The sequence below is a fragment of the Plectropomus leopardus genome, chromosome 14 (genome assembly GCF_008729295.1).
Source record: "Plectropomus leopardus isolate mb chromosome 14, YSFRI_Pleo_2.0, whole genome shotgun sequence".
In the NCBI taxonomy this organism is placed as follows: domain Eukaryota; kingdom Metazoa; phylum Chordata; class Actinopteri; order Perciformes; family Serranidae; genus Plectropomus; species Plectropomus leopardus.
Genome location: NC_056476.1, coordinates 2635057 through 2648577, shown reverse-complemented (window position 1 = coordinate 2648577; position 13521 = coordinate 2635057). Strand labels below are relative to the sequence as shown.

Below are 13521 nucleotides of genomic sequence, written 5' to 3'. Positions count from 1 at the left end.
AGATGAGGCGAGGTCAATCACTGCTGTCAGAATAAAATAAAAATTGCGACAGATTCAGTCAGATGAGACATACTGTGTGAACTGAGCAGTACGTGATCCATTCACAGTAAAACACTTTGGAGCAAATATTCGCAGGCAAGTCGAGGTTCATCTTGTTTTCCAGTGCAGCTAAAATGTCCAATAGGAGAAATAAATCTTTCTGAAAGTGCTGAGTGTCAAGTTTCGGTGGCAGAACCGTTTAGAAAAAAATTCCCTCTAGACTAAAAATGTTTCTTGTACAGAAAACTAGATACCAGTTTTACTCCAACAACAGGTTCATAAATAAAGCGACCCCGACACCCGTGTTTAGTTTGCGTGGAAACGTCCTGATGCTGCCGTGCTCTGACTAGCTGGTGTTTTCTCTAACTACATAACATATCATTCTCTCCTGCAAAAAGATCCATCAGGTTCTGCAGGGGCGACCGAAATGCATTCAGGGAAACTCCTCAAAGCACTCACTCAAGTTCGTGCACAGTAGATGACTCTGATACATCTTCAGAGGTTTATTCCAACACAGTTTACGGAAAAAAATGTTGGCATTGTATTTTTCTGAAACCAAAGATAAGTTACATGTTTACAGTTTTATGTGGTGGATATGTTGAAGCTTTACATTTCAAAAATGCTGTGGTGAACATGGCACAAAAAACGCTTTGTTATGATTAGGAAAAGATCATGTTTTGGCTTAATGTACCCCTGTTTGGTCCAAAAATGTCGCCATAGGTCACAGGTCAATAAAAAACACCCACATTTGGTGGCACTAAGGCTGAAAAATGGGGCAACAGGCCACTAAGAAACACCCAGGTCAATTGGTACAGAAGCAGCAGGCTGCACAAAAGCAGCTTAAAAATTGGGCTGGGGATTGTGAAGGAGCACTGCAGTTTGGTGGCACAAAACCCCCTGGAAAAGTGTTCAGGTCATTAAAAGATCATCCTACGGTAGACAAATACAGTATGTTACTGTTAAAGACTGTAAGTTAACAGCAGTTGCTTACAGTGTACAGATTTCACAAATTCCATATTTCTTTAAAAAAAAAGCATCAATAGCATGTTAAATGGATTTTCTTATCCAGCAAATTACTCAGCGTCTGATTGATGGATAGGAATGTGTACAGAAATGAATTATTATTCATTATTATATTCTCTGGAACCACTTCTACACTTGTGGAGTTTGGTGAAATATCTGAACAAATATTGGATGAATTTCGATTTGATGCAGGCAGTCACGCTCCACTCAGGATGTGATAACTTTTGTGATAACTTTTTATTTATAGCCGTCATCAGGTCAAAAAATGTAATATTCCAATGTTTAGATTATCTTAAATTAAAATCAAACCAACTTAATTGAACTAAGATTGTCTTGTTATCAGATGCATTTCTGTATTATTTGCGTTACGTTATTTGTTACTGATAACTACTGGAAGTATCTGCAGAGCCGTCACCATCGTGGAGTGAGGTCTGAAGAGGCTGTAATACATTTGGCTGAGTTTCGGGTATGAGCAACTTCAGGCACAGATCAAACAAAGTGATTGATGGCAGTTGTTCAAGTGAGTGTTAAAGATTAGAAATTGAACAGCTGACTGGAAATGTTGTCGGCTGGTATTAAAAGGATGTTGTTTGTTATCTCTGTGGGGTTTTTTTATATCGTTTTGACATGATCGTCGTCTTATCCATTCTTCTCACTTCAGAGAACTTTGTCATAAAGCTGTCAAACGCTCGCCATAAATAGAATTGATTTCATGATTATACATCTGCCAGCGCCGGGCTCAGTTCCATTTCAGTTCAATCAATTTGGCTGAATACTGAAGTGGAAAAGTCACGAGGACGGATGGGCGTCTCTGGCACTGGAAACTTGAGGATTTTGGCCGTGTCCAAGGTCATTGTTTGACCTTGATAACCCTGTGCCATGTTTGTTTCATGAACACTCTTTAAACTGAGTGAAGGGAATTAAACAAAAGTATAAAAGCAATGATTTCAAAGACTTTCAAAGTTGAAGGTCACAAAATCTGTATTTTTTTAAAATAATAAAAAGATGTCAAGGTAAAAGGTTGGTGCATAGTTTGAGACAAGTCTTTATTAGTGTGATATCCAACGATAACTCCAGTGTTGCTCCGAGTTGCTCTGAGTTTGCCGTTCTGGTGGACTGCCTGTGGACGTGCAGCGATAAACCGTGTAGTAAATAATGGTTATCATAACATGCAAAGTTTGCTTGTCTATAGTATTAAAAAAACAATGAACTGGACCAGTAATCTCACCTGCGTGTGGACATCACCTGTCTTCCTCCTTACTTCCTCAACTTTTACAAGTTTGCACACAAACATCATTTTTTAAAAAAAGGCACAAAATTGAGCTTGTTTATCAAAACTCTTTGGATAAAAACGTGAAGCAGTTTAATTGCGCCTAAAGAATAACTCACGTTACCTACCGCCGTAAAAATAAATATTTAAAGAACCTTTAAAGAACCCATCAGGCCAAGTATTTTTTGTGGATTGGTTCAACAATGGCCGACATCCAAAATCCACCTAATAACATCAGAGTCGTCCCTGATGTTGATCCGGTTTGTGAATCCTTATAACAATTTTGACCAATGAAATAACCTGGGCACATCTACGTCTGACTAATTCTACATTTTAACTGTGCATATACACGACAGATATGTTTTGTAACACTGTGAGCCTTGTGTTCTGGAAATAATAATAAAAAAATCTAATTATCATATTAATAAATTTATTTTTGGACATTTTTCCTTCTTTTACAGATATTTTTCTGTGAGCTGTGAGCCTTGTGTTCCAAAAATAATTTTATAAAATAGGCTATGAGTAAAAGAATATTAATTCTCTAAAATAATTTTACATTTAAAAAAATCTTAAATTCATAAATATGTTTTTTGGGAAATTTTTTCTTGGCTTTTTTTTTTTTTTTTTAAATTGCGCTGAGCAGACTGTCAGATAAAAATATGTTTAAAAAAAACTAATATAGAAACTATTATGTAAAATAATTTTACATATCGAACTATCATATTTAAACTATATATTCTTTGAAAAAATTTTTTGTAAATCTACCACTATTTTGCATTTGCATTGCATAGTTAGAAAGCAAACCAGTTTTCTTCAGATTTCCAAGGTTTATATACTTGTGAAGGTTTCTGAACACAGCATAATAAAAGAGATGCAGATCCACCTTCCAAAGGGTTAAATCAAACTTTTTTTTTTGCCACACTACCAAACCAATTAATTTTGACTTTTTGAACACATCATTGAAATGCACGCACTGTTTGAGACACACTGCCCAAGGACACTGGGGATCTTTTCCTATCACAGTAATTCAGCCATCCTCAGTCGCCACCCTGCAACCCTAATGACTAAAATAATACAATACTCCACCATGAGATTACATAACATTTGTGGCAGACTTGAATATAATCAACAGTTGTAGCGCTACATTGATCAAATAAGGAACCAAGAAGGGAAACAAGCCCATGTCACATTTGAACACTTCCTCTCCCTAATCCCTAAACCTTGAAATTCTCCTGGATTACTTTAAGCCACACAGTATATTGAATGAGGCCATTAGAATGAGGTGATCATTGGGGACGAGGTAATCTTATATGAATATATGAATATCTCCTTACGTCTGCAGCCTGACAGCAATTAGAGCCGCGGCTCGCTCTCCCCTCTGGAAGCAGATCAGCCCGGCCGTGTGCTTTTTGATTGTGAGGCTTTGATGAGCCAAATCCGCTGCACACGACACGTGCCCCCCTGCCATAGTCTCATCATAGAGGCAGGGGCTCTCTTTCTTCCTCCCTCCGCCGCCAGCCTGCAGGGTCTTATGATGGCAAAGGTGTTTGGTGTGGCGATCAAAGCTGCCCTTTTTCCTGCACACTAACACTCTAACATGTTCACTTGTAGCTTGGATTATTGATATTACGATACCCGTGCTCTTTCCTCAGGCTTATTGGCTTGTTAAAGGGAAGGGGTCTTGGGTTTTTTTTTTCTGTCGCTGGAGGGTGGAGTTAAGCGCTGATTGATTTCCACACGGAGCCAACATAGTGCATCACGTGGAGCCGAGGAGGAAAGCCCATGGTAACCTAATAACGTCCTCCCCACAGTAAACGGCGATAACTGCGTTATGTAACGGCAGCGGCGGACTGTTTTATGAGAGTCAGCAGGGTACTGAGTCTGCTAGTTAAAGAACTGTTGAAAACCTCATTCCCCCGGTTTGTCCCCGGATTGTTTTTGAACATAAAAGGTTTTTTCCTCCTTTACCCCCTTTTTTAAATTTTTTTTTCTTGACACTGGGAAAATCCAGACCTTTGTACTTTATCTGAGCACTCGCCTCAGCTCCACAGACGTGTGTATTAAAAACCTTATCAGCGGAGAACTTCCAATCCCTGTTCAATGAGAGCATTTAGAGACTCGCCCCTTGACATTTTCATCACTTTTAGAAAAGCCTTTTTTTCTTTGGCTCAGTGGTTGTTACTTGTGATCTTTATTTCAGAATTTCCACCATCAATAATGGATGCTCTGTTGGTTCCAACATGCTTTTAAATGCAAATACAGAGTGTTAAGCTTTTTTTTTTTTTTAGTATTTAAGTGAAACCCAGACATGACATGTGAGACAAGGGAGGATTTAAAACATCGAGTTACATGACGGGATTAACACGACTGGGCGCAATAAAGCAAAAAAAAAATGTTATGTCTTTTAGAGAAGGGGCAGGGCAGTCTGTTGTGTCATTTCCTGTAAATGTAGAGGAGCAATATCGAGCAAATAGATGGGTTTTCCAAATCGCAGCTGTCTTTGTGGCTACTGTTTTGTCTTTTTGTCTCTGCTTATATTTTGGCTTATGTTGCATGAGACAGAGACGGGGGTTTTCCTTCTTAAGCCGCCCTCAGGCTTTCCTCAAGCTGACTGAACCGACTGAAATGATAAATAAATATATGTGGCGAAGGGGGTTTAATATGTTCACGTGTTACAGCGATGAAAGCTGATACTTGACGGAGCGGAGTGGGAGGCGAGATGAGGAAAAGAGGAGAATGATGTATCAGAGAGAGAAAACCAAGTGCTGCTGGTGCACTGTAGCTTTGGTGTGATTTGTTTATGTATTTCATAGGTTGAGTAAAAGGAAAAAAGTAAATTGTGTAATAATAATAATACAACAGCATTAATGAAGAACAATAAATAACAATTAAAAAATGTTAGTAATTATATTGTTTTATTACTCAGTACTATTACTGATATTAAAATATTTCAATTTTCAATTTTTATTGAATGTTTTGTTTAATTGTTTGTTAATTATTGCTTCCTAACAACACTGAGGAGACATGGAAATAAAAAAAAAATGTAAAGAATTCAAAAGAAAACCTTGAGCAAAAACAGTAAGACAATATTGAAGAAAAAAGAAAAAAAAATAACCTTACAACAGAAGTAAGTATAATTTAACAAAATCAAAAACAGGATTTGAGAAATGCAACAGGTACTACCACTACTACTACTACAAATAATAATAACTATGTAAACAAATACACTATTATCATTGCTATCTTTGTCATCCAGGATGGTGACGCAAAAAAGGGAAAAAACCAACAGTATTAAGCTTGTAACGTCTAGTTTTCTCACTCAGCTAACGCTAACGTAGATGCTTGTTTATTGTTTAAAGACTGAAGTAAGCGGGTCAAGGTACTGACCATGAACCCCAAAATTCCCGGCTGTTGGTGTGCTTTTCAGGTCATGTCTCTGCCCCTCTCCCCTCATGTCTCTTACGTCTTTACAGTCAAATCTCTGATAAAGAAATAACATCCCTGATGTTAAATGTGCAATAACAGCATTAATAATGTTTAAAGGGCAGAACAGTCTTTATTAGAGGTGGTTACGGGGCATTTTTAATCTCTACAACCTGGTCAGATTGTGATTATTAAAACAGATGACGTGAACAAGGTGTGACAGTTTGCACTCAACTTTTTGATCAACTTTATACTCACATTTTGTACAAAAGCTTCAGTTTGCTTGAACTGAACAAGGTTGGATCGTGTCTTGCCATTTAAGCAGCTGTCACCTGTTGGTTATTGATGAGCGTGGCTAGATGCCTTAAATGTTAGCTTCTCCTGCTAAAAAGCTGTATTGGAGATATATCATTAAAACACATACAGGTGTGTCTGTCAGTGTACGGTAAATTATTTCCTTTGCATATATAGAGTGTATTATTATGTTTTATTGGCACACTTTGTGTAATTGTACCTTTATTTCTTCTCAGATGCTGACGACTCCGGTTGTGTGTTGTTGAACACGTCAAGAAAGGTAAGCATAAATATTCACTGAATTTAACGTAATTACTGAAAAGAAAAAGTGTTTTTCTTTCTTTGCTGATAATGAGAGAAGCCATCTGTCACTACAGTTCAGCTCAGTTCAGAAATGCGATATCAGATGCTTGATTTAAACTCTACGTCTCAAACAGGACCGATCATAGAAACAAATGCTCGTTATTAAATCACAAGAACAAAACAAACGTTTGTTCTAATCTATCAATCAATCAAACTTTATCTGTACAGCACTTTTCATACAAAAATAATGTCGCACAAAGTGCTTTACATACAATCAGATAAATAAAAAAGAATAAATGACCCAACCCCCAACCACACAATCCACGCTGAGGGTTAGAAAAGGTGTCATAAAGAAGGACCCATTAAAAAACAAGTACTGACAAACTGACATTATCTTAAATTCCTAATGAGGAAACACTGGAGGTAAGGTTAAAATAAAATAATAAAAGATAATTCATTAAAACATGCTAAAATAAGATAATAACACACTAAAAGATAAATCAGTAAATATGATAAAATTAGATAGTAACACTCGAAACAAAAATTACTGAAACTAAAATAGAATAAGATAATATATTAACAAATAAAACTGACTAAGAGGATGAAATAAAATGCAGTAAAATTCACTTCAGCTGCTCTGTGGGGTTCTTCCTGATCAGATTCAGCCCCAATGAGGGGATAATGACGACTGCCTTGTTTCCCAGAGTAGATCAGAGAGGAAGTTTGACCCCCCGCACATTAAATGCATGCTGCTTTCTTAATCTGTTTAGTTTGTTACCTTTGATGGACGTAGAAGTGATTAATTGGGAGCAATGAATGAAAACAAGAAAGAAAAACCGTCTTTTCTGGTCTTCGGTCGTAGTCAGTAACTTTATGCTGAGCTTCATTACTTCTCAGGCTGTTTTTAATCAAGATTTTTTCGGTTGAGTCATGAGTATGAGCCGATATCGAGTCCCAGGCCACTACTGCTCCTTCCCCTCATACTGGAATAGCCCGCAGCTCCGTGGTGCACAGCTGAAGCACACTGAGGTTTGTAAAACCAATCCAGTTTGTGCAAGATCCGCCTGACGACTGAGAAGCTCAGCTGTCAGTGTGAATGTCTTCTGTGAAAGTGCCGTCTGCTGCCGTTTATCTTTTCATGCCGCTGCACTGTTTGCTCGCTCACATTGTTCCACGTTAGCAGTCGGTTCTGGTGGTTTATCAGAGGCGGCCTGATGACGATGGTACCCACACAGCAGCATATACGTAGGCTTCAGGGGGATGCATGGGACATGTCCGCCATTCTCAGTCTTAGAACACATATTTGTCGTCATCGGTAAAATAGAATGAAGAACCGCCACTCATAGACGCAATGCGACACCTCCCGTAAAGTATTACACACTAAAAGTAATGATAAAACAGAAATGAGAAGAACCGGCTGCAGGATGAGTTCTGGTTGCCATAAACATAAAAACTGCTCGCAAATTAGCGATAATGTAAAACAAAATCCCAAAATATGGTAAGTAATGTGCCGTGGAATTTTTTCTGTACTTTACGAATTATGGACATGGCCGATTTACAGACATCTTGCGCAGTTTTTTCAAACTGGTGCCCAGGTTCAAGGTTCAAGGTCCCATTTTGCTGTTTTTCTGTACATGAAAATAGCTTGTGACTCCAGCAGCGTACAATAAAGTGACAGTATTACAAAAAGCTTAAATATCTAAAACTGGATAACTTATTAAATGAATAAATAAACAACAATAAACTGAGATTTATATAACTTTAAGAAGACCTATATTAATATATAATCCAAATCTCGTGCAAATAGGGCTTTAGTCGTAATGTATGAACACAATGTCTGCAAAATGTCATAATGGTAACATCCACACCATGAACCATATTGTTCATACACACCATATTGTGTGTATGTGTACTGAATGTATTGCACACACTCTACTATAATGTACATTATTTGGGGAACTGGCTGATGGGAGATCAGCGAGGTTTGGGGGAGCTTTTTGTGTAAGTTTGTGTGAGTGTATTGTTACGTGTTTTTATGTATTGTATTGGCATTTGTATTTTCTGTTGTTTTGTGATAAATTTCGAAGTATTGGCGTCCGGTGCCAGCTGGGTAGACTTGGAGAAGCGTATTTAAGTTGCAGTTTATCAGAGGTGGTGATTGTTATATTTGTGAGCACAATAAGCTACACAGTTCTTAGATTTTGTCTACACCCGATATGTTTTCAGTTAGTTTTGGTTTTGCACCTCGATAAAGAGTAGCGCACACTTCCCCAAATCCTGTCCCAACCAGAGCGAGTCCCAAACAGCGTCTGTCCGTGAGACGACCTCAATAAGATACTAACATACCAGAAAAACTCATTCTCAAAATATTATGACTTTATTTTAAACTTCAGATATGTTTTGAATGTGCAGAAAGTTTTGAACATCAGCAGAAGTCTTTCTGATGAGCTATAAAAGTCCAGGAGTTATAAATTAATTGTTGTATGGTTGATGTGAAAAGTTGCCACATGCACATTTAAATCAGTAACTTCCCCAAACAAAGGAGGCGGGAAGAATGAATCATGCCTATATGAGGGTTGACTCAGCAGTCATAACATTAAATGAGGAAAACTGATTTATAGGAGAATAAATATTTGAAAGCAATACAGAATGCCTGAGAGGATTACTGCATTCATATATTCCATTATATTTTTATAGTTTGAATTGTCACCTGCTCCCCGAATTCTGTTTTCCTTCACATAAAAAAAGACACCTCCAAAATAAATTGGTGCATAAATAAATCCAAATGCAGCTGTTCTGCAGCTGTAGAGTTTTGGGTCTTAACTAAACATCTGTGATGATATTTCATTTTTGATGGTCCTGTAGTCTGAGTGAGGTCCGATGTGTTTACCATTTGTTAACTTGATTGTATTTCTGTATGAATGCATTATGGGCTTAAAGTGATAGTTCACCCAAAAAATCTCTCTCAGCTAAATAGAAATCAAATACAGGTCGAGACGGACGCTGATATGACCCTCCATCCACCCAATTTAATATGCAACTCCATTTCATACAATATATGTAGTAGGGGGTCACTGCTCCGTCTCTGGAAGGATAATTCATTCAAAAATGCAAATTCAGTCATTATCTACTCGCCCTCATGCCAGTGGAAAGTTAGGTGAAGTTTTATAGTCCACAAAACTCTGCCAGAGTTTCACAGCGAAAAGGTATTGCAATCATCTCCCAAACAACTGAAGCAAATGGTTACCAGGATTCAAATGTTTAAAAAAATTACATATTAAAACCACAAAATGTCTCCATACTGCTCGTCTGGAGAAATGGAAGTGTCCTGAAGCCCCAACGTGCCAAGTTGTTTTGAAATATGTCATTGGCATAGCCATAGCCATTTAGCCTGCAGCTCCTGGCCTGGGAGCCACATTCACGTATGTGCGCTTTCTTGAGACCAACGAGAGCTCGAAGTATCTGCACACCAGTGTTTACATGCTACCTGGAAGCCTCACACACACACAGGGAGAGACTTCTTAAATTAGCTGCAAGCAACAAGTTCCTTTGTCAGATTTAAAACTACTTAAGATGAAACAAAACTCTTCAAACTTTGCAGAGAAAAGTGTCAGCGGCAACAGCCAATCAGCTTATAGCTAAGTCAGCTGGGCAAGTAAGTTACAGTCAGCTGGTCCAATTGGCAGCATTTTTAAAGCACAGCGTTATCAGGAGCTGTTCTCCTGGTGAAATATTGATTCAGTAATTAGTCATTTTTCAGCTGATCAGAAGTGACACAAATTCCTCTAAACAACAGATCAACTCTGAGAATAGACGAGAGGAACTGACAAAAGAGGAGAGAGCTTCAGTGACTGTTTCATGACATAAGTTTGGATTAGCCCCCTGGGTTGTCCAACCAAGCACAGATGGACGGATCCAAAAATGACTTTTTGATTAGATTGAATTTTATTTTAAAAAATCAGAAAGAAAACTCCAAGGCACTCTCTGTTAAAATGCCTCTTTTGGCTAGTAAGCCAAAAACGTAGGAGTGTTTTTTAAGGTCCATCACGACCATGCTGAAGAAATAAAGGCATTTTAACATTTTAAAAGAGAGTGCCTTGGAGTTTTCTTTCTGATTTTTCAAATCCTAGTATATCCCCACCCAAAGAGCACCTCGAACTGACTGTGTCTTGAGTCCAGGAAGAGCTCCTTTTCTTGCATTTGTGATTAATTGTCATGTTTTCACTGTTTCATCACTGCTAGAAATTGAAGTATCTTTTTATTTTATTTTATTTTATTCTTTTATTACTATCCTCATTCATGTTTTTAACAATATATTGACGACAACACGCGCTGTCGTCCACTCGCATTGGTGTAAACTGGCAAAGTTTCAGAAAGTTACAGACCGGCACATTGGAGGTAGCTGTAAGTCTCATCTCGTCTCTGCTGCTCGTCTTTTTTGATTTGAGTGAAAATCTGCAAAATGAACACAGGTCCCTCCATGACTGAAGACTTAAAGGGACAGTTCACCCAAAAATGAAAATTCAGTCATAATCTACTCACCCTCATGCTGATGGACAGCCAGGTGAAGTTTTATAGTCCTCTGCCGGAGGTTCACGGGGTAAAAGGTGCTGCACTCAACTCCCAAAGATGTTCAGCTAAAAATAGACAGACTAGTCGCAGGAATCATATTAAATTGACTTTATTTTTGCAGCATATTTTGTGAAAAAGAAAATCATACAATGAACTACAGACAAACTGTATGAAGTGAAAAGAAGCAAGTGATCCAAAACAACTAAGATAATATTTAAATGTATCACTTAAAGTCAATTCTCAGCTATTAAGGAAGGACTTTAAACTTTCTGCAGATTCTCTCGCTCACAGTTGCTGAGCGCCTCTGAAGAGCTTCAGTTGTGCACTGAGACCAAACTGTCAGAGAAACAGAGCAGATTCGCATATTAACACATCAGACACTCGAGCAATACTTTAAATCACTAAGTTGAGTGATTGAAAAACCAATAGCAGCATTTTAAATTCTGCTCTCAGCGACAGGACTAAAACAGGTGTAATGTGTCCTCTGCCTCCGGACGTGGTCAGCTTAGCCTCTGCTCTGCTGCAATTTAGACCATCTGAATTTCCAGACAAGAGCGAATTACAGTAATGAGGCCTGCTGGTGATGAAGGCGAGTCTGCCCCGGAGAGAGAAAGGCTAATACCGCGGAAATATTCCAGAGATGATAAAAGACCATTTTGGTGGATTGTCTAATGTTCGGTTTAAAATTCAAATTTGAATGGACCAAGATGATCACTCTTTCAAGCTTTTGCACTCACTCTTTCAAGCTTTTGCAGGAATACTTGTCTCATATTTCTGGTCAAAAGATTCACCAAAATAGGCCGATTAGAGACAAAAAATACTGCAAAAAAACACTAAAACTGCACCAATGCATCCCCAGAAAAGTGACTATTATGGACAGTCTCAGTGAAACCACTAATATTTAGGATCCCTTGTCTGTGTCCTGTTGTCCCTCGCATACTCTTGCTCTCTTGCAGCTGTTTAGCTTTCCGTGTTTGTCTCGCTGCTTGTGTATGCCGCTGCTGTCCTGTTGTTGTGTTGCCTGATGCTGCTGTCTGCGAGCTACCTGCCTGACGCTCGTGTGCTAGTCTGCATGTCATTTATGTAATGCTCGTTGTGTCACGCGTAACTTGTTGTGATTGAATGCGAGCCGTGTTGCTGCTGTCTTTTAACTTTTGACATTTAATTTCTTATTTTTATTTTTTTAGCTCCTGCTGTAACCCCCTTTTTCCTCAAGAGGCTTTCCCTTTTGCCAGGCCGCCATTGTAAATAAGAACTTGTTTTTAAGTGCTTGCCTGGTTAAATAAATAAAATAACAAAAATCAGCTAACAATGGGACTAATATTCAGGGGTCATGCAGCTGCATATTATCTGCATAGCTTTGTGCATGAATCCTGAACCATATTAGTCGATGGGCTATTTTTTAATCAGTATTACACGAGAGGGTGTGCTTTAATGTCATTTGAACACAACAGTGATACAGTTTGGACCACAGGCATCACTGAAGCACTCAAATGACGTTAAAGCACACCATCGCATCTAATATTGTGACTATACAACTATTACCTACAAAATAAAAATGTATAATCAAAATGTATTCATGTTCTGGGGTAATTAGCTCTCAAGGATGAAATGTTTTTTCAGATATGATCCCTGTTTCAATGAAAATATTATTTTCATAATTATCATTATCATTGTCATTATTATTATTATTATTATTATGATCGTTTTTAAAATTATTTGCTTGTTTTTTACCTTTATTTAACCAGGGATAGTCCCATTGAGATTCAGAGTCCTGGCCAAGACAGCAGCACACAGAATTTCACATAAAAGAACAAGTGGAGTAAAAACTCAACAGTAACAATAATAAACAAAAATGATAATAATAATAATCATAATAACCTTTTTTTAATTAGCACTTTTCAAGCTTAAGCACAACGTGCTTCCCAGATAAAAAGGTTTACAGAATAAAATAAGATGTCATAAACTCAATAACTCCTCACAATACACAGAATTACTGTAAAACAATGAGTTACGTCAGTCGAATCATATATGAAATGAAACCTCGTTAGTACTCAGCAAGTAGGTTGAACCTTAGTAACGACCTAGCAACGGACAGATGGACGTCTGTCTTCCTCTGAAGCAGCACCCAGAGGGCGTTAGTTTAAGCTGGTGACCGTGGCTGTGAAGAGGCAGACGTCGTCGGTACGATGCTGTCAGGGATTTCAGTTTGTCGTGTCTTGTTGCTGCCAGCAGCTTGCTTTGCTTCTTTTCACTAATCTCCCCGTTCTGTATTACACTTGTGTTTGTTTGCTCTCTCCTTCTGTTTTTTTTTATCAATTTCACACGGCCACATCATTTCCCCGCCAAGAATTTTGCTGTTGGATCTATTTGTTTGCGGTTGTCTATATTTAGAGTTAATTTTGATGTGGTCATGTTTATGCTATGGCTGTGAACTTTTCACTTTATTTATTTATTTAAAGACTGTTCTCGTGCTCTATTCAGCACATTCACTATGGACTGCAACATCACAGATTTTGTACAAACAATCAGACTGCAATTAAATCTTAAAATCATGCCAAATTAACCCTTAATATCCGCTTTAATATTATACGCAC

General features: G+C 38.0%; 1 protein-coding gene across 1 annotated transcript in view; it reads left to right on the top strand.

Moving 5' to 3' along the window:
• The window catches only part of slc4a11 (solute carrier family 4 member 11), a 142073-nt gene that overhangs the window by 73282 nt on the left and 55270 nt on the right, over positions 1–13521 (top strand). Inside the window, 1 exon segment of the mRNA XM_042500470.1 lies at positions 6286–6329. Within this exon segment, the coding sequence (XP_042356404.1) occupies positions 6286–6329 (44 nt within the window).